The 21,243-nt window shown below is 41.9% G+C and overlaps 1 protein-coding gene across 4 annotated transcripts in view; it reads right to left on the reverse strand.

Annotated features, from left to right (window-relative positions):
* sacs (sacsin molecular chaperone) overlaps positions 1 to 21,243 on the reverse strand; it is a 54,314-nt gene that overhangs the window by 24,792 nt on the left and 8,279 nt on the right. For all 4 annotated transcript variants that reach the window (XM_010884944.4, XM_020048046.2, XM_020048056.2 and 1 more), the window contains exons 4-9: positions 8,960 to 9,050; positions 8,191 to 8,276; positions 5,061 to 5,172; positions 2,219 to 2,365; positions 589 to 2,071; positions 374 to 465 (exon numbers count right to left, since the gene is read on the reverse strand). In XM_010884944.4, coding sequence (XP_010883246.2) covers positions 374 to 465; positions 589 to 2,071; positions 2,219 to 2,365; positions 5,061 to 5,172; positions 8,191 to 8,276; positions 8,960 to 9,050 — 2,011 coding nt within the window. The remainder of the gene's footprint in view (positions 1 to 373; positions 466 to 588; positions 2,072 to 2,218; positions 2,366 to 5,060; positions 5,173 to 8,190; positions 8,277 to 8,959; positions 9,051 to 21,243) is intronic.

Consider the following 21,243-nt stretch of genomic DNA (forward strand, 5'->3'; position numbering starts at 1 on the left):
TGTCAGAACAGTCTGTGTGCGTCCTTGATAAGTGATCATAAATCCACATCCCACAGTGGCAGCACAGGAATAGGGTGACCAAGAGTTATTAATACAAACCTTGTGCATCCCTTACAGACCGCACCCATCACATTTCTTAACTAGGCAGCAAGTGTAGTGAACCTGACTTGTAACTATGTGAATTTGCTTTATGTGGATCTAGAGTTTAATGTCAAGTCTTCAAAAATAAACTGATGCCATATCTTCTAGAAATAAGGTTGCTGTTTAAATCTAATAACAGGATTAAAGTGTCTCCTCCAACGAAAATTCAATCCCAGATTAAAACCGAAGTATCTGATCTTATTGTGGAACATTAATGTGACTAGGGGTTTACCTCTGCTTTTGGCAGCGTCCTTCAGGCTGCTCATAATGGACGGCTTAATGCCCTCCATTATGAATCTTCCCTCCAGTCCAGGGTAGAGAGACCTTAACAAAACGGAAGCAGAGTACACATTATTACAGCTTAGGTCACAGCTTGTATCCTAGTATATCACTTACTGTCAACAATACCTCATTCAATTATGTCATTTCAGGATTAAAATGTCGCACCTGGGGAACTCTTCAGAAGGGATGTAAATAGCATCCTTATCATTGACAGAGGAGGAGAATGCTGCAAATGTCTCATCTTGCAAAGGCAGCAGCTCCAGTCCAATGAGTTCACTGTAACCCCTGTCACTAAGGACAAACTCGAGCAGAAGCAGCTTTTCCTGAGAGGAAACTTTGTGTTTGGCCTTCCTGATGACCTGGCGCACCAGGGAAGGGTTCACCTTGTTCACACATGCAGGCCCAGTCATGTAAGAGTTCAGGACTACATCCACAGTGGCAGGCACTCTAGCCACCTGCATCCCTGAGCTTTGAAGGTAGCTGATCACAGTCTCTGTGGTGTCTGCATCTGTGTCCAGCTCTGAAAACACAGCCTCGTCCACCTGGATCCAGCTGTTAGTAAGAGTGTTGATGACCTTTTGCTGTAACAAGTCATGAAAGAGAGGCTCCAGTATAGGCTTCCAGCGAGGCTTGATCCGGTTGGGGTCAGGCCAGGCCCCGTAGGTGCCTCTGGGAGAGAGTGTGAAGTCTTGGTCTGTCTTGTTTTGGATCCTCTTGATGGCCTCCATGATAAGGGTGAAGTAGGCCCTGGGGATGACTGTCACGATGAGGAGCTCGTTCCAGAGAGCTGCAGGGTCCCTCCACTGGTCCACCTCCCGCCATTTGATGCTTCTGCGGTTGTCTGTTAGGCCAAAAAAGCCACTGACGTGGACTGGCAGTCCAGTCAAGCTTTCTTCCCCAGGGGGAAGAGGCAGGAAACAGAAGGCTCGACCAGAGAAACCAGATGTGGCTTCCTTTCCCTCGTCAATGAGAGTAAGAGGCAAGGCAATGCCGATGGTTGGAATGAACTTCAGATCATCTGCCAGGGAGTCCAAATCACTGCACAATCCTCTGCCCCCCACACCGTTACAGACTAGCCATGTGGTCCTTTGGGTCTCCTTGGTTGTCTCGTCCTGGGTTTCAATGTTGACCTGGTAGGTTGCGCAAGTAACAGTACTGCTGGGCACTCCATTGTTGTAGCTGTCTGTGGCCTGGCCCAGGGTCTTCAATGAGTTGGGCCGCTCCAGCTTGTCGTCTGGGTTCTCTCCAGCCGTAACCTGAAAGAGCATACGTTCTGTACCATCTGATTCACGCAGATGCAGAGAGACCTTTTGAACACTCTTGAGGAAGAGGAGCACTGTGTCAGCATCAGCTTTGAAAGACTCAAAGAGCTCCAGGACCTTCTCTTTGTTATAGATGTTGTAACTCAGCTGGGAGGGTCTAATGCGGAGGGGAAAGCGGAAGAGGGTTCCAGAGAAGCTGCCATCCTTAATGGTTTTTCCTGTACTCCCAAATAAGCCTATGTAGGGTGCAAACTGGTCAATGAGCTCTGTGATCTCCTTCATGTCTGTCTTCAAGTTCCAACACTGACCAGTCTCATTGGTCCCAAACAGTGTCTGGTGAGGGTCCAGCATTCCAATTTGTTCTCCACTGAATATGCTGGGCACATCTGAAACAATCAAAACCCTTTTTTATGTAGTGATAAAATTAATGAAACTTTAAAAACTTGCAGTCAAAAAGATTTTTGTACATATAACACAAACTATAGAGTAATCACCTTAATCATTTGTAGGAATAATAATAATTAAAGCCTCACCTGTTATGTGGTACACAGAATTGAACCCAATACCGAACCGTCCAACTTTCAATGGATCCTCTCTCTTTCTGCTCCTTGCTATCTCCTGAATCCCATTCCAATCTTCAGTTGTGAACACTGCATCATTGTACACATACAAGGCAGCTCCTAGAATCAAAAGGTGAATATTGCAATAAGATCATTTTGATAGTTCTCTTTTACATACTGCTACAGTAAAACCAAACTTTTACCAACTCTCCTTTTATTCCCCTTAGAACAAACTTGACCCTGACCAGTCAAGATCCAAGACTAGTCACTCTGCAAAGACTCTCCTCAGTGAGGCTTTTTGCACTGCCCAAGTAGACCTTTGTCTGTTCTCATACTCCTAGATTTACTGCATTCAAAACTAAACTGTCAGATCCTCGTTTCCTTTCTCTCAGGGCTGGGTGTCTCAGGTCCTGCACACATAAGGTTAACAGCCTAAAACAGGCCAATTCTACCAGGTGAGGTGGAGAGGACCTGAGTTTGCTCCGTGTGATCTAACTATCATTGCTATCTCACTACATTCAGGCATTGTTCAAACCTCGTCTCCCTACCCAAGCTCTTTGTATGGCCAACTCTGGTCTCTTGTCATCCCATCCCTATGAAAGTCCAGCTCAAGCTCAACCCAGTCAAAAGTCTTCAGTGCTTAGAAGCCTGCATGACACCACTGACCCACCAGCTGATGTTTATGCAACTCATTACTGTACACTATATAGACAAATTGGTATGAGATATGTTTTTTCTTCCCAGTATAAGTAAAAACAATTGGTAGACAGTTCCAAGAAATGGCTACATGAATTTATTTCAGCGAAAGGGAGAAAGACCAGCTATTGAATGTACTTATTTTTACTGCACTATATAAATAAATGATTGCAAAGTATTGTGGCAGTTCCACTGTGCAGTTGAGCTTAAGACCCTGCACCCGTCCTGCCAAGGGCACATGAGTAACAGGATATCAGTTGCAACCATAAGCACATGGTGCTGGAGCAAATCTACCCAACTGTGGCTTCAGATTAAACCAAAGTACTGTATTTCAAACTCTTATGGAACGGTTTTGTGTGATGGAAACTTTACATCAACACCTAGGTGTCTTTTAGCGGATTATTGTACAGGTTTTGGTATATGGAGATCAGAGCAACCGTTCAAGATCTCAACTAGAGATTCAGCTTGGTCGAGGGCTGTTTAAACTAGAAAAAAATATTAATATCTAGCAAATGAATAGGAAATATAGTAATTAACATAATGTTTATAATTATTTTTAACTGAAATAATAATTGGATCAAAGAATCCATTTGGAGAAATTACAGCCTTGCAGCCCTTTGGCATTCAAGGGTGACAATTTATTGAGGTAATCTGAAGAGATTTCACCCCATGCTTCCAGAAGCACCTCCCACAAGTTGGATTGGCTTGATGGGCACTTCTTATATATCATACAGTCAACTGCTACCACAAGAGCTCAATAGGGTTGAGATCCGGTGAAACTGCTGGCCACTCCATTATAGACAGAAAACCAGCTGACTGCTTCTTCCCTGAACAGTTCATGCATTGTTTGGAGCTGTGCTTTGGGTCATTGTCTGGTTGTAGGAAGAGATTGGCTCCAATCAAGCACAATCCACCGGGTAGGGCATGGCGTTTCAAAATGTAGTGATAGCCTTCCTTCTTCAAGATCCCTTTCACCCTGTACCCTTTTACCCTCTTTACCATCACCATTGCACCCCCAGACGAACACATTGCCTCCACCTTGACAGCTGGTGTCAAGCACTCTTGCAACTTTTCATTTGGTCTGTGTCTCACAAATATTCTTTGTGATATGAAAACCTAAAACTTGCTGATGTCTGTCCAAAAAAATAATAATCCAATCTTCCTCTGTCCAGTGGCTGTGTTATTTTGCCCATCTTTTCTTTGAATTGGCCAGTCTGAGATACAGTGGCATCGGGAGTATAACCCCGGATCCTAGCAACGTCTCTGCTGAGATGGCCTTTTCTTTGCAACTCTGCCTAGAAGGCCAGGCTCCCGGAGTCGCCTCTTCACTGTTGCAGTCGAGACTAATAATATTTAATGAAGCTGCCAGTTGAGGACCTGTGAGGAGTCTGTTTCTCAAACTAGAGACTCTAATGTATTTGTCCTCTTGCTCAGTTGTGCACCGGGGCCTCCCACTCTTTCTATTCTGGTTAGAGCCAGTTTGCGCTGTTCTGTGAAGGGAGTAGGACACAGCATTGTACGAGATCTTCAGTTTCTTGGCAAATTCTCACATGGAATATCCTTCATTTCTCAGATTAAGAATAGCCTGAATTCATTGTTTATGGACATTTTGAGCCTGTTTCGAACCCACAATTGCTAATGCTCAAAATACTCAACTAGTCTAAAGAATGCCAATTTTATTCCTTTTTTAATCAGCACAAAACTTTTCAACTGTGCTAACATAATTGCAAAACGGTATTCTAATGATCAATTAGCCTTTTAAAATGATAAACTTGGATTAGCAAACACAACATGCCATTGGAATACAAGACTGATGGTTGGTGAAAATGGGCCTCTGAATGCCTATGTAGATATTCCATATAAAACTGCCATTTACAGCTAAACTAGTTATTTAGAACATCAACAATGTCTACACTGTATTTCTGATCAATTTGATGCTATTTTGAAGGATGAAAAATTGCTTTTCTTTTGAAAACAAGGACATCTCTAAGTAACCCCACATTCAAAATTCTGAACATTCCACCCAGGGTACAACTTATGAAGACTATGTTTAGAGTGTCATAATGTGAATTCAAACTAAAAATAATTACATTTAACTCTTTACTACTACTCAACCTACCTTGATACTGAGCCATGTCAGGTGACCAAAGTGACTCCACTCCATACTCTGTCTCATCGTACATAAACCTGACCTCCGTGGCTCCAGCATCCTCAGCATTCTGTATCAGCTCCTGAAGTGAAAAACAGTGAGGTTATTTATTCATATACTTATATGAATAAACGTATAGGTTCTGCCATTTTATATGTCTATTGTGTATATATAGTATACAGTTGTGTTCAAAAGTTTGCATACCCTTGGAGAATTGGTAATATATGTTCCATTTGTAAAGAAAATATGATTGAGCAGGAAAAAACATTTTATTTCTTATGGGATTCACATTCAACTGTAGGTCATAACAGAATGGCACAATCATAAAACAAAACATGGCAACAAAGAAACAAGAAATCAGGCAAGTTCAGCTGGCCGGTTTGATGTGGAGTCCGCGGGTGATTGGGCCTATATTGTCAGTGAATCTGGCAAACCTGGGTATAACGTTGGATTGTCGGCTCATTTGCAAAGGATTTGAACCGTGGAAAATAAACAAAACATAAAAATGGAACATAGATATGTTTACGACTCGGAGGAAAGAAAAGCAATACAAAAATGTAATATAATGATATGTGCCCTTGAGACGCATCTTTAGTAAAGTTGTTGAGCAGCAGAAGCAAGAGAAAATGGATAGTTCTGACGTTACAATGACACGAGCAGCATCGCAGCTTATAACAAATGAGAATTACAGTTATGATCCAGGTCCAAAAGCAGCTAGCAGCGAAGCTTTGTAACTGCTGTTGGGGAAGTTTCTGAAGCCTGATGCATTCTTACTGATTAAAGGACTTGAGTCCCATTGTTTAGATAGGTAAAGGAATGTGGGGGAGCTGGTATTTGCATAGAGGGCATCTATTGTCTGTCCAGATGCTGTAAGAACTCTTAGAATTGAAGAAGTGACTTATGGCGGGGAGGAGAGCTGTCCTTTGTGTGAAGTATGGGTAAACACTACAGTAAACATTATAGCAGGAAGGATAAGGTGGGGGAAGATAGCATTTGACTTGTGTGATAGAACAAAGGTTTTATTGACATAGGACAGCATCTTACCACACCCCTTTTTCTATGTAATAAATACGGATTGTGCATGTTTTGAGTCAGAGACTCCTCAAACGATTATGTGTGTGTAAGCGGTTGACGCTTCTCTCATATGTGCATAATAGTTAATAAAACTGTTAGAATGTACAAAGAGAACTTTGTCTCTGTGTCCCTTACTCCGAGTGTCGATACATGGAATTTCCATCACACTGCATGAATGTTTTGTTGTAGCTTAATAACAAACTTGAGTTCATCATGGTATGTGAAACATATGTACATTTTTGGGAGAATAGTATTGAATATTTGCCTTTAGTTGGGAAATCAGGTAGCAAGTCTTTTGTGATGGGGGGGGTGGGGGGGTGGGGATTGGTAGGGGGGCCTCCGAGGCTAAGGTTCACACCCATGGCAGAGAAAGCTAAGCTCCGCCACTGCAGTGAGCCACCACCATGCTTAACAGTGGGGATGGTAATCTGTTCACTATAGTGGGGATGGTATTCTGACCCCTCTCCAAACATAGCGCTTAAGTTATGACCATAAAGCTCTGTTTTGGTCTTGTCACTCCAAATTACAGTGTGACAGAAGCTGTGAGGCATGTTGTTGTTGTGCATATTGTTACCAGGCTTTTTTGTGGCGCAGTAAAGGCTTCTTTCTGGCAAATCGACCATGCAGCTCATTTTTGTTCAAGTATCCTCGTATTTTGCTCCTTGAAATAACCACACCGTCTTTCTCCACAGCCTGTATTTCCCCTGAGGTTACCTGTGGGTTTTTCTTTGTATCCCAAATAATTCATCTGGCAGTTTTGAAATCTTTCTTGGTCTACCTGACCTTGGCTTGGTATCAAGAGATCCCCAAATGTTCCACTTCTTAATAAGTGATTGAACAGGACTGACAGGTATTTGCAAGGCTTTGGATATATTTTTATATCCTTTTCCATCTTTATAAACTTCCATTACCTTGTTACACAGGTCATTAGAAGGTTCTTTTCTGCTCCCCATGGCTCAGTATCTAGCCTGCTCAGTGTTTCCACGTGAGAGCTAACACACTCATTGACTATTTATACACAAACACTAATTGCAATTTATAAAGCCACAGGTGTGGGAAATTCACCTTTCATTTCCATTTTCACCTGTGTGTCACCTTGTATGTCTGTAACAAGCCCAAACATTCAAGGGTATGTAAACTTTTGATCAGGGCCATTTGGGTGATTTCTGTTATCATTATGATTTTAAAAGTAGTCAAACAACTATGTAATAATAAATGGCTTCATATGATCACTATCCTTAAATAAAATTAAAAAGATTTGCATGATGAGTCATATTTTCAAAATCAATGCCAAAATTTCAATTTCTGCCAGGGTATGCAAACTTACGAACACAACTGTACATATAGATCACAGTCATAGATGTAGAGATAGATAGATATACAGCGCCGGAAAAAGATTGAGACCACAGAACCTTTTTCTTTCCTTTCCAAAAAAGTCGAAAGGGAAGGTTTTGAGGGAGGAACAGAAGGGTTAAAATTAAGTGACCACTGCAAAATGAACGCTTCTGTTACTCACTCAAAAACAAACTTTTTTAGAAAGGTAAGAAAAAGGTGCAGAGGTCTCTTAATTTTTTCCGGAGCTGTATATAGATCACAGTGTCATTGACAGAGAGATAGATAGATATAAATACTTCTATTAGATTCTGTTCATGTAAGATCAAACTTACAAACAATAATATAATAAATAAAATTACAATAATAATAATAAATTATATTTTATAATGTTTTTTTTTGCTGATCTTCATCAAGTAATCATAGAAGTTCTAAACCATCATCATCATTGTAGGTTTCCATCTTTAGGAGTCTTTCCCCATGGCAGTGGGAAGAATGAAACACTGCTACTGTAGTTAATGAGGTTTCATTGTCTATGTGAGTGAGTGACAGTGAGAGTTAAATCCTGACTATTACAGATCAAAAGAGTATAATCACTTTTAGCTGCATGCCAAACACGCCCAGAGTCCATAAGTTGGGCAACTATGGACTCTTAGAGCATATTATTAAAAGGTCATAAATGCATTGTACTTACTTTTAGAATCTGTCCACCTTCAGGATATCTTCTTAGAATATCTTTCAAAAACTCAACCAATGGTGGTGTCGTCTGTCCAAACCGCCCTATAAAAATACGAGTGAAATAAAACTGAATGGAAAATATTTACTTACAGCACAATGTAACTGCACAAATAAAATAAATTCCTGAATGAAGGAGGGATACAAATTATATTTAAACATGCTTAAGGTCATGAACAAAAATAATGGGTCAGCCCAGTTTGGATTATTTTGGCTATCATGGCTTGAAGACATCTGAGTAACTGAAAGATAGGTGGTTGTTGGGACACATTTGGCAGAAACTTCAGTGACAAAGACTGGTCAACATGTGATGTTTCACAATATACAACTGAACACTTATAAGAGATAATGGAGTGGTGCCTCCATGAGTGAGCAGGCAAAAAATATATATCTTATTTCTTATGGGATTCACATTCAACTGTAGGTCATAACAGAATGGCAAAATCATAAAACAAAACATGGCAACAAAGAAAAAATTAACGACCCCTGTTCAAAAGTCTGCATACCCTTAGTTCTTAACACAAGTGTTCTTAACACTTGCCCCCTTCAGCATCACTGACATCTTGCAGTCTTTTGTAATAGCCATCTATGTAATAGCAGGTTATGAAAACTTTTGAGCACAATTGTATTAAGGCACTTCATGTGGGTGTTTTCTTTCATGGCAATTACCTTTATTTAAGTTAAAATGGATCCATGTCAGTAAGATTTCCAGTTAGCTATTATCTTACCTCCCCCTTTCAGGCCCTTTGCTTCCAGTGTTATGCGTATTTCAGGGCTTCCTGTGGGCACAAGCGTCCCAATCTGCACTCTGTCATCCAGCTTAAAGAGGGGGGACGGAACATACTGTGAGTATTAAATAAAATGCTTTAGTAATGATGAACAATAATGATTTTTTTGTATGCAAAACTCTGAATATGATTACTTGATAAATCATTACATCAAACATAGTTACTGCCTTATTGGCAGACGATATGGTCATCACGCAAGACATTTTACATTAACAGCCTTCAAAGGATCAGCCTCATTACAAGGCAAAAACAACTTACCTGCAGCGTCAATTGCTTTGTTCATCATGAACATGCAGTCCTGCATGATGAACCCTGCTATGCAAACCAAACCTCTGATCACACAAGTTCACTATATTAAGGTTCACCAAATAGTGAATGTCCCTTCATTGAGCCAATGGGATTAGTATAATAATAGCACAAAATGGTACAAAAGGTTGACAGCGTGGGCTGGACTTTCGATTCATGCCTGCTTAATTGAATCTGCTCTGCTAACTGAGAATAATACCCCAATGATAGTGGGAGTGGGTTAGTGTCCTACTTCTAAGCTTGAAAAGCTTCAAAGCTCCTAACTATCCAAAGTACCGTTATTTTTCATGGTTAATGAGTTTTAGCTTTTAGCTGTAACCAATTTGGTCCTCCTAGTTTATAATAGGTTTTTAGTTTACAGTTGACATACAACATTCTTTTTTTAACTTATTGGTTTTGGGGTAATCAGCTGACTCTCAGAGACAAAGTGGAATGTGTTAAAGGAGTATGAGACTAAGCCTATACTTGATAGTGCCTTCAAGCGTCCCCCAAAGCAAGATGCTCCCAACCTAAATATGGACGCTGGAACAGAGCCAACCTCTCTGACAGTGTTCATAACCAAATTAAACAAACTAGAGCTTGCATGAAAGTCAGTAAAGAGTCACTTTTGGACTATGCAGAGAGAGGTCTGGGCTCCCTGTTGGTTAAGCAGCTGCTCTATAGGAGTTTATGAAATGACCTGTAATATTCTGAGGGTGACATCACAGGAGCTGACAGGCAGGGATCCACCTGTTCTTTTCCCTCAGTAAACGCTCTGTAGAAGTGGGTCCTGGCGTTATATTTACAATGGCTATTAAAAGCCAAGTTTTGCTACACATCATAGGATAACATGCTGCTAGTCTGACAGCTCCACATGTACTTAATACAGTAAATGTACACATTCACAAAAGCACAGAACAGCTATGAATTTAATATGATGAGCATGTGACAAAGTTGTACTGTAGTTAGCACTACTTTACAGACATGGAAAGGCCATGAGAAGCAATTCCATGAAAATCTGAGTAGAAGCAGAAAAAAAAGAAAAGTTGCCTAGCTTTGTCATAGGTGAGACCACAACTGATGTTACTTGAACAGTGGGGATAACAAGTATTTGATACACTGACGATTTTGCAGGTTTTCCTACTCACAAAGCATGTAGATATCTGTAATTTCTACCATAGGTACACTTCAACTGTGAGAGTTGAAAAATCCAGAAAATCACATTGTTTGATTTTTTAATAATTAATTTGCATTTTATTGCATGACATACGTATTTGATCACCTACCAACCAGTAAGAATTCCGGCTCTCACAGACCTGTTAGTTTTTCTTTAAGAAGCCCTCCTGTTCTCCACTCATTACCTGTATTAACTGCACCTGTTTGAACTCGTTACCTGTATAAAAGACACCTGTCCACACATTCAATCAAACGGACTCAAACCTCACCACAATGGTCAAGACCAGAGAGCTGTGTAAGGGATAAAATTGTAGACCTGCACAAGGCTGGGATAGGCTACAGGACAATAGGCAAGCAGCTTGGTGAGAAGGTAACAACTGTTGGCGCAATTATTAGAAAATGGAAGAAGTTCAAGATGACGGTCAATCTCCCTCGGTCTGGGGCTCCATGCAAGATCTCACCTCGTGGGGCATCAATGATCATGAGGTAGGTGAGGGATCAGCCCAGAACTACACAGCAGATCACCTGGTCAATGATCTGAAGAGAGCTGGGACCACAGTCTCACAGAAAACCATTAGTAACACACTACACCGTCATGGATTAAAATCCTGCAGTGCACGCAAGGTCCCCCTGCTCAAGCCAGCGCATGTCCAGGCCCGTCTGAAGTTTGCCAATAACCATCTGGATGATCCAGAGGAGGAATGGGAGAAGGTCATGTGGTCTGATGAGACAAAAATAGAGCTAAACTCCACTCGCTGTGTTTGGAGGAAGAAGAAGGATGAGTACAACCCCAAAAACACCATCCCAACCGTGAAGCATGGAGGTGGAAACATCATTCTTTGGGGATGCTTTTCTGCAAAGGGGACAGGAAGACTGCACCGTATTGAGGGGAGGATGGATGGGGCCATGTATCGAGAGATCTTGGCCAACAACCTCCTTCCCTCAGTAAGAGCATTAAAGATGGGTCGTGGCTGGGTCTTCCAGCATGACAACGACCCGAAACACACAGCCAGGGCAACTAAGGAGTGGCTCCGTAAGAAGCATCTCAAGGTCCTGGAGTGGCCTAACCAGTCTCCAGACCTGAACCCAATAGAAAATCTTTGGAGGAAGCTGAAAGTCCATATTGCCCAGCGACAGCCCCGAAACCTGAAGGATCTGGAGAAGGTCTGTATGGAGGAGTGGGCCAAAATCCCTGCTGCAGTGTGTGCAAACCTGGTCAAGAACTACAGGAAACGTATGATCTCTGTAATTGCAAACTAAGGTTTCTGTACCAAATATTAAGTTCTGCTTTTCTGATGTTTCAAATACTTATGTCATGCAATAAAATGCTAATTAATTACTTAAACATCATACAATGTGATTTTCTGGATTTTTGTTTTAGATTCCGTCACTCACAGTTAAAGAATCCCTATGATAAAAATTACAAACTTCTACATGCTTTGTAAGTGGGAAAACCTGCAAAATCTGCGGTGTATCAAATACATGTTCTCCCCAATGTATATGAATGTACATATTAGGCGTGTGAAAATATAATCGTTAAAGCGTTTAAACAATGTTGGGATGTTAAACATTAAGTAATAATCTATACCTGGAAAGAACATATACTGTCATTTCAAAACGTACACTACTGGGAAAGATGCTCACAGGGATCTCTGAGAACACCATGGTAAAATCAAGGGATCTACAGACTAATTAAATGAAAATCAATGTTGAAATTCTTGAGTCAACTGTCAGAATCCGACTACATTGGAGGTCAAAGCTACAACAGAATGGCTAAATAGGAGGAAATTTAGTGTTATGAAATGATACCCAGATGTCAATCCGATCTAAATGCTTTGGGAGTACATGAAGGGGGCTGTGCATGTAAGAAAACCCTCAAACATGACACAGTTGATCTAATGATTATGTCCTGATCTCAATCCTGTTGAGAATTTCTTGCACAATCTGAAATCTGGGGTGGTTTATTTTCTTCCAACCAACCTGAAACACAAGGAGGTAATCTGCCAAGAAGAATGGGATGAAATCCCTCCACTGTGTGCAAAGCTTGCACATACTTACATGAAAAGACTTACTGCAGTGAAAGGTGGCCTTACCAAATATTAATGTGCGGGTGACGAATACTTATGCAAGCAACATATCTTCTTACAAATACTTCCCGACATAAAACCAACGAAACAATACAACAATACCATTTGTAACACAAAGGCACTGTACATGTACTGGAGACAGTGGTTAAGACCACTAGACCACCCATAGGCTACTGTGTTCACACAATGTTATTAGTACTGGTTATTTATTCTCTCTCTAAGTATTGTAGGGCCTCTAGGTTACCATCTCTCTCTTCTTGAATAAATATTTACATTTTATATTTTTTTCATAAATTAACACATGGCTATCACTGTCCTCTTCCATTTTCAATGCTACAAACAGTAATTTTTATTATAATCTGTAAAATGTTACATTTAATTATGAAAACACTGGAGACAGGTAGCCTAGAGGCCCTCTTATAGCAATACCTAAAAAAGGAGAGAATTATAGTTTTTTTTCAGTCTTTGAGGGATCAATAACTAGGTAGCTAGTAATAAGATTTTTCTCTCTCATTCTCTCCATGGGAATTTGTTTTTGTCTCAAACGGGGGGAAATAATCTCGGTAGATTGCATGATTGTACATCCATCTGATGTTCGAAGACAATTTGCAAAAGTGGATAAGAAATGTTCATGACCTGATGTTGTCAGACATTTCTAACTTTGCCAGCATGTTCCTTAGAACTCTCCTCTTAGTTGCATGCAGTTTTACAATGTTACGTAATTTATTTTGGGATTAGATAAAGATATAGGCAAGCTACTTCAGCAACTCCTTCAAGACTAGTTTCCAGGTGATACATTCTAAGCAAGTCTCAACTGCCAAGCTTTCATATTTTACACAGAGGTCAAGGGTCGTTCCATAAGGATGAATTTACATCCCAGTAGGGCCTCTTTGAGACCTCTCTAAATTCTAACCCTAACTCTATTTCACAAAATGATCTAAAACAATATCTTAACTCTGTTTTTCCAGCTGTATATTGATAGATGATATAGAACCTCCATCCATCCATCTTCTTCCGCTTATCCAGGGCCGGGTCGCGGGGGCAGCAGTCTAAGCAGGGATGCCCAGACTTCCCTCTCCCCAGACACTTCCTCTAGCTCTTCCGGGGGGACACCGAGGCGTTCCCAGGCCAGCCGGGAGACATAGTCCCTCCAGCGTGTCCTAGGTCTTCCCCGGGGTCTCCTCCCGGTGGGACGGGACCGGAACACCTTCCCAGGAAGGCGTTCCGGAGGCATCCGAAAAAGATGCCCAAGCCACCTCAGCTGACCCCTCTCGATGTGGAGGAGCAGCGGCTCTACTCTGAGCTCCTCCCGGGTGACCGAGCTTCTCACCCTATCTCTAAGGGATCGCCCGGCCACCCTGCGGAGAAAGCTCATTTCGGCCGCCTGTATCCGGGATCTTGTCCTTTCGGTCATGACCCAAAGCTCATGACCATAGGTGAGAGTAGGAACGTAGATTGACTGGTAAATCGAGAGCTTCGCCTTGCGGCTCAGCTCTTTCTTCACCACGACAGACTGATACATCGACTGCATTACTGCAGAAGCTGCACCGATCCGTCTGTCAATCTCCCGTTCCATCCTTCCCTCACTCGTGAACAAGACCCCTAGATACTTAAACTCCTCCACTTGAGGCAGGCACTCTCCACCAACCTGAAGTGGGCAAGCCACCCTTTTCCGACTGAGGACCATGGCCTCGGATTTGGAGGTACTGATTTTCATCCCCACCGCTTCACACTCGGCTGCAAACCGTCCCAGCGCATGCTGAAGGTCCTGGTTAGAAGGGGCCAACACGACAACATCATCTGCAAAGAGCAGATGCGAAATTGTGTGGTCCCCAAACCTGACACCCTCCGGCCCCTGGCTGCGCCTAGAAATTCTGTCTCACCCTATCTCTAAGGGATCGCCCGGCCACCCTGCGGAGAAAGCTCATTTCGGCCGCCTGTATCCGGGATCTTGTCCTTTCGGTCATGACCCAAAGCTCATGACCATAGGTGAGAGTAGGAACGTAGATTGACTGGTAAATCGAGAGCTTCGCCTTGCGGCTCTGCTCTTTCTTCACCACGACAGACCGATACATCGACTGCATTACTGCAGAAGCTGCACCGATCCGTCTGTCAATCTCCCGTTCCATCCTTCCCTCACTCGTGAACAAGACCCCTAGATACTTAAACTCCTCCACTTGAGGCAGGCACTCTCCACCGATATAGAACCTGACATGTGAAATAGAGTTAGGGTTAGAATTTGGAACGACCCCTGACCTCTGTGTAAAATATGAAAGCTTGCTGAAGTAGCTTGCCTAAATCTTTATTTATGGCCAGTTTCCAGGTGACATATTCTAAGCAATAGTCTGAACTTCCAAGCTTTCATATTTTACACAGGGGTCAGGGTTCGTTCCATAAGGATGAATTGAATGCTTTGCGGGTTAATTTTCAGGATCGATAACTAAAGAATTCCTCCGTAATATTGTCTGATCTGGTTCCAACCTATAGATATTAGTGTGATATTTTATACTCCCATATAACGAATTTGTAGATTTGTTACATTATCTTGGGTATTGCCATTGCCACTTTTGCCATTACTTCCAAATGTTGTTTTTGCAGCATTGCCTGTTTTTTCTAGTCAGGGTTATTTATGGTAATGGCCCTATTGGAATGATAAGACATGGTTCTAACAGCAATGAAGGTATGTTTTTAAAATATCAATTAACATCACTTTAGTTTTGTGAATTAGGGTTAGGTTGTTTAATTGTATTACAGATTTCTAGTTTTAATGGTTTGTAGTTTACAAATCTAGAGGACATAAAATAATAATAAAAAGCTAAAATATATATATTTTGACTTTCAACTTAATTTGACTTTCAACTAAATGCATTTTCTTGGGGAAAGATTTCTCACAGACAATCGCACATCCAGAAAATGTCCACGTAGCAAGACTCTTTTCAAAACTATTTGCACTGAGTGAAGAAGGCCTGCAGCATTGTCAAGGACTCCACACACCCCAGCCACAGGCTATTCATCTGCTTAACTTTGGACAGATGGAGTGTCTACATCAGAGCTTGATCTCATACCAGCAGGCTGACACAGCTGTCTAGCAAGCAATTAGACTGCTCAACACGAACTGGACTGGCTATGCACACACACAGACATGCCTTAACTGCTTCATCCAGACCCCTTTTCACCGGTTTGCACATCTATCTTTTAACGTTATATTTCTGGTTATTTTAGAGCTGGTGTAATATATTATTGTTTCCATATGTTTTTACTTTACTTACTCTTTCTGTTGTTGCAATGTTGTGAAGGAACCGGACAGTAAGCATTTTCACTCACCGCTAAATTGTTTGCATCTTTTCTTTGTTAACAATACTGGCTTTAATATAGTAATGATGACATGGTACAAATACGATCCACCGTCTTTAGTGGTGAATCATCACTAAATCCCAGGCATGAAATGTTGCCACCTTGGATAGCATCCATTATACTGGCATAGCGTGGTGACGCTGGGCCCGGGTAGAATATGTCCTTACAGGCGCTACCCCCACCCCCCACCCCGGGAGAAAACGTATGGAACGCTATATAGGCATATGAAGCTGATCCTGCCATAGTTTATGCTACCATCTGATTGTGATAACAATAGAAACACAGGATGTAAAATAGAAATGCTAAATAGTTCTATGATACAGGCCATGCACGGGCCCCCACCCACCACAGGCTTGGGTGCAATCTTACCTCCTGCAAACCTGATAGCTACACCAGTGCTCCATTAACTGTTGTTAAAACCTTCTATAAAAGTTGTGGGATGATCCAGCTTGTAAGTGATTAAATACAGTAGGTCTTGAAAGTTGGAAAAACACATTCTTCCTAAGTCACAAGTCCTTACAATTAGCTTTTGGTCACTTTGATTGATATGCAAAGGTCATTGCTCGCCTGTTTGTGTTCAGTCGTTTTCTGTCGCCTTAGAGATATTATTTGCAATCGTATGTGCTTTCAGTTTTACACAAATGTTGCCGTTAATATATGGTTTCCATTTTGAATATATTTTAATAGTCACTATAAGGAAAAAAAATCCTCTCCCACTATAAAAGGAAAGCATCCATCTCTAAGCAAGAGCGGTTTAATGTTGGAAGGGAATTCCCTTTCATACCAGGATCACATTACCTCTTGCTTCGGCTGAGGAACTGCAGTGACAAACCTAAACCGAATACGCTCCATTGATGTCAGAAGAGGGATGGCAAAGAGTTGTTTACATATGAAGAACTTGGTATAGAGAGTAGGTCAATTCTAGCCACTTAAAAGAACAACTGTCTTTTTCATTGTAATTGTACCCTAAAAAGCAAAAATGTCCACCTTTTTGTAGCTGTGGACTACACCATTGGCACTTTAAGGGTACAAACTGCAATGTACACCTATGTACCTATAACTAATGGTACAACGGATGGTACAGGGTATTACTACAGTGACAGGCATTTGTACCCTTTGAGCAAGGCTCACATGGCTCTCACATCATGCTGACGACATGCCAATGGTATGCCTGATGACAGGCAGAATGAAGAATTTATAGGAAGGAGGTCAACGATCTTGCAGTGTGGAGCAGTGACAGGCATATTTTACAACGGGTTCGTCAAATTAAGCATTGTGATTGGTTGAAACGTGTTCTGAGGTGCCATAATAAAGCTTTTTACCACATGTAATCCTAAGAAACAAAACAGGATGTCTGTATACTTTGAAGAAGTTTCATAGCACCCACTGTGTAACTTGGGCAATTAATAAATTTGATACACATTGTAAAACAGAGAAATAATACAGTTTTCGATTAGGGTGTTTTGGGAGGGTGGGGTCGGTCGTACGTGGGACCTTTACGTCACCTCACAACTCGGCTGTCACTTTGAGAAACATGTCGAAGAGGCTGTCTATGTCAAGTCGTCAAAAAACTAAAATCAACCCTAACTGCTAAATTCCGAGCCGAGCAATACCCAAAGGAGTAGGGTAGGATGGCATAACTAGCCCGTCCCTAAGAACATTGTCTGCTTGCAACCATAAAAATGTAAATGCTGGGGAAACCAAATTCCCTTATAGTTTATTTCTCCTAAGCCTAATTTAATCATCATCCACATAAGTTTTTTCCCCAACATATACATTTTTCTGGTTGCAAGTATTTTCATATATTTGATGAAATGTTGTTTTAAATTTTTTTTTTTTTTCTTTGGATTGGGGTAACTTGCACCCCCACATGGGGGCCAGATACCCCTTGTAGAGGATGGGCCAGTTACCCCCACACTCATCCAACATATTACAACTTTATTTAAAAAGTATTCAAAATGTTCTCTCTAAACAAGTGGATTATTTATCTGAAGACTTTACTACTTGTATATAAAAAAGCCATACAGTTCATATGCTATTTAAGGTGGAAGTAAACGTAATATGAAACGTTACTAAATACGTTTAACACAATGCTTAATGGTGTCTAGCGAAATATTTAAACTTGGCGTGATGTTAATGTGTGACAAAATGATTTAATGTCGAGACGCTATACCGACATTCAGCAAATGTTAAGCTTCGTGGTGTAGTGTTCAAAGACATCGCCTCTCACATGGGAGACCCAGGGTTGAATCCAGTTAGGGCAAAACATTCATCTTCTAATCCTGGGCCGATGAACTAGGCTTACCTGGTTCCTTTTCTTGTTTTTTTGGCAGCCTATGCATTCAAATATGCTACACTTTCCACTGCTGTCACTGCTGCTCCTGTTCTATGTAGTGCTGTCTTCTAGAAAGCCCCTTGTTCCCCTTTTGTCCTGTTCAAGTGAATTATTCATTTGGTACCTTACAAATCTGCTTGGCTTGAGGGTCTGGACCCTGTCTTTCTGAAGCGGTCTGCCTTAAATATTTGCAGCTTCTATTGCCTTCATGTTTAACCTCTCACTACACATCTCTAAAATCCCCATAGAGTAGAATCAGCATTATACGTTTTTCATGTAAACAATTTACCCATCATTTTGAATCTCATCGCATTTTCTTCACAGTGCGTTTAAGCTTTACAGCTGGTCATGTGTGGACCTAAGCAACACTAAAGGTGTGACTTGTGGCAAAAATGACAGTGCCACGGTTGAAGTCACTGAGCTCCTGTGTATGTACATTGTACTGCCAATATTTGTCTGTTGAGATTTCATGCTCTGTGCTGGATTTAATGTACATGTGAGTAATGGGTGTGGCTGAAACACCTGAACTCCATAAGTAGTAGGGGTGTCCACATACGTTTGGCCATATAATGTATCTGCTATCATATCAAAAAATTACTTCTCTGACCGTGTAAAGTGTGCCAAATTGAAGGGCCTGCTGTCTAAACCACTGTTCCTCAGGGTTCAATTCTCAGGCCAAACATATTTTCTCCATAAAGTACGTCAATGTTGCACTTACTGCCGGTGACTCTCTTACCCACCTTTTTGCAGACTCACTTATCTACCTGCATGCAAACCACTGATTTCCAACGCAAACTACTTATGTTACATGTTTACAGTATGTACTTGTACTGTAAATTAACAACTCCTCCACAGAAAGCACTGAGCAAGGCTGAAACATGCATCCTTAATATAATGTACCTGAACTATAATTTGACAGAAAAAAGAGAAAGCATGCTGCTTCATTAAATCTACAATACAAAAAAGGAATTATGCAAAAATAAAACTACTGTTATAAACAGAAAATCTACATATGTAATAACATTCAGATAAGAAATTGACCAAACTGTACTTCAGATTAACAGTGAAATACTTAAGTGCCCTTTACAAACAGTGCAAAGGGATAAAAATGCAAATATTTGAAACAATTGCAATGCATTCATTCAGAGCAAACAAGACAGAGCCCCACCAGATATTTTGACATTAGCCTAATTCGTGCAACATTCTTATATATTACAACCCCAATTTCCCAAAAAGTTGGAATGCTGCGTAAACTGCAAAAACAGAATGCAATGATGTGCAAATCATTGATCCCTATATTTGATTGCAAATAGTACAAAGACAACATAAATGTTGAAACTGAGAAATGTTATTGTTTTGGGAAAAGTACATGCCCATTTTGAATTTAAGTTAAAAAGAATTTGGGATAGGCACATGTTTACATGTTGCATCACCTCTAAAAATACTTTGTAAGCATTTGGGAAACTCTGGAAACCAATTGCTGTAGTTGTGAAAGTGAAATGTTTTCCCATTCTTGCTTGATACAGAATTGCAGGTGCTCAAGAGTTTGGGGTCTCCGTTGTCGTATTTTTCGTCTAATAATGCGCCAAATATTTTCAATGGGTGACAGATCTGGACTGCAGGCAGGCCAGACTCTTAGTACAGAGCCAAGCTGTTTTAATACATGCAGAGTGTGGTTTGACATTGTCTTGCTGAAAAAGCAAAGCCTTCCCTGAAAAATATGTTGTCTGGATGGCAGCATATGTTGTTCCCAAACCTGTATATATGGTTCAGCATTAATGGTGCCTTCACAGACGTGCCAATCACCCATGCCATGTGGAATCCATCCATCCATCCATCTTCTTCCGCTTCATCCGGGGCCGGGTCGCGGGGGCAGCAGTCTAAGCAGGGATGCCCAGACTTCCCTCTCCCCAGACACTTCCTCTAGCTCTTCCGGGGGGACACCGAGGCGTTCCCAGGCCAGCCGGGAGACATAGTCCCTCCAGCGTGTCCTAGGTCTTCCCCGGGGTCTCCTCCCGGTGGGACGGGACCGGAACACCTTCCCAGGAAGGCGTTCCGGAGGCATCCGAAAAAGATGCCCAAGTCACCTCAGCTGACCCCTCTCGATGTGGAGGAGCAGCGGCTCTACTCTGAGCTCCTCCCGGGTGACCGAGCTTCTCACCCTATCTCTAAGGGATCGCCCGGCCACCCTGCGGAGAAAGCTCATTTCGGCCGCCTGTATCCGGGATCTTGTCCTTTCGGTCATGACCCAAAGCTCATGACCATAGGTGAGAGTAGGAACGTAGATTGACTGGTAAATCGAGAGCTTCGCCTTGCGGCTCAGCTCTTTCTTCACCACGACAGACTGATACATCGACTGCATTACTGCAGAAGCTGCACCGATCCGTCTGTCAATCTCCCGTTCCATCCTTCCCTCACTCGTGAACAAGACCCCTAGATACTTAAACTCCTCCACTTGAGGCAGGCACTCTCCACCAACCTGAAGTGGGCAAGCCACCCTTTTCCGACTGAGGACCATGGCCTCGGATTTGGAGGTACTGATTTTCATCCCCACCGCTTCACACTCGGCTGCAAACCGTCCCAGCGCATGCTGAAGGTCCTGGTTAGAAGGGGCCAACACGACAACATCATCTGCAAAGAGCAGATGCGAAATTGTGTGGTCCCCAAACCTGACACCCTCCGGCCCCTGGCTGCGCCTAGAAATTCTGTCCATAAAAATTACGAACAGAACCGGTGACAAAGGGCAGCCCTGCCGGAGTCCAACATGCACTGGGAACAAGTCTGACTTACTGCCGGCAATGCGGACCAAGCTCCTGCTTCGGTTGTACAGGGACCTGACAGCCCTTAGCAAAGGACCCAGGACCCCATATTCCCCAAGCACCCTCCACAAGATGCCACGAGGGACACAGTCGAATGCCTTTTCCAAATCCACAAAACACATGTGGATTGGTTGGGCAAACTCCCATGAACCCTCCAACACCCCGTAG

The sequence above is a fragment of the Esox lucius genome, chromosome 1 (genome assembly GCF_011004845.1).
Source record: "Esox lucius isolate fEsoLuc1 chromosome 1, fEsoLuc1.pri, whole genome shotgun sequence".
Taxonomy (NCBI): domain Eukaryota; kingdom Metazoa; phylum Chordata; class Actinopteri; order Esociformes; family Esocidae; genus Esox; species Esox lucius.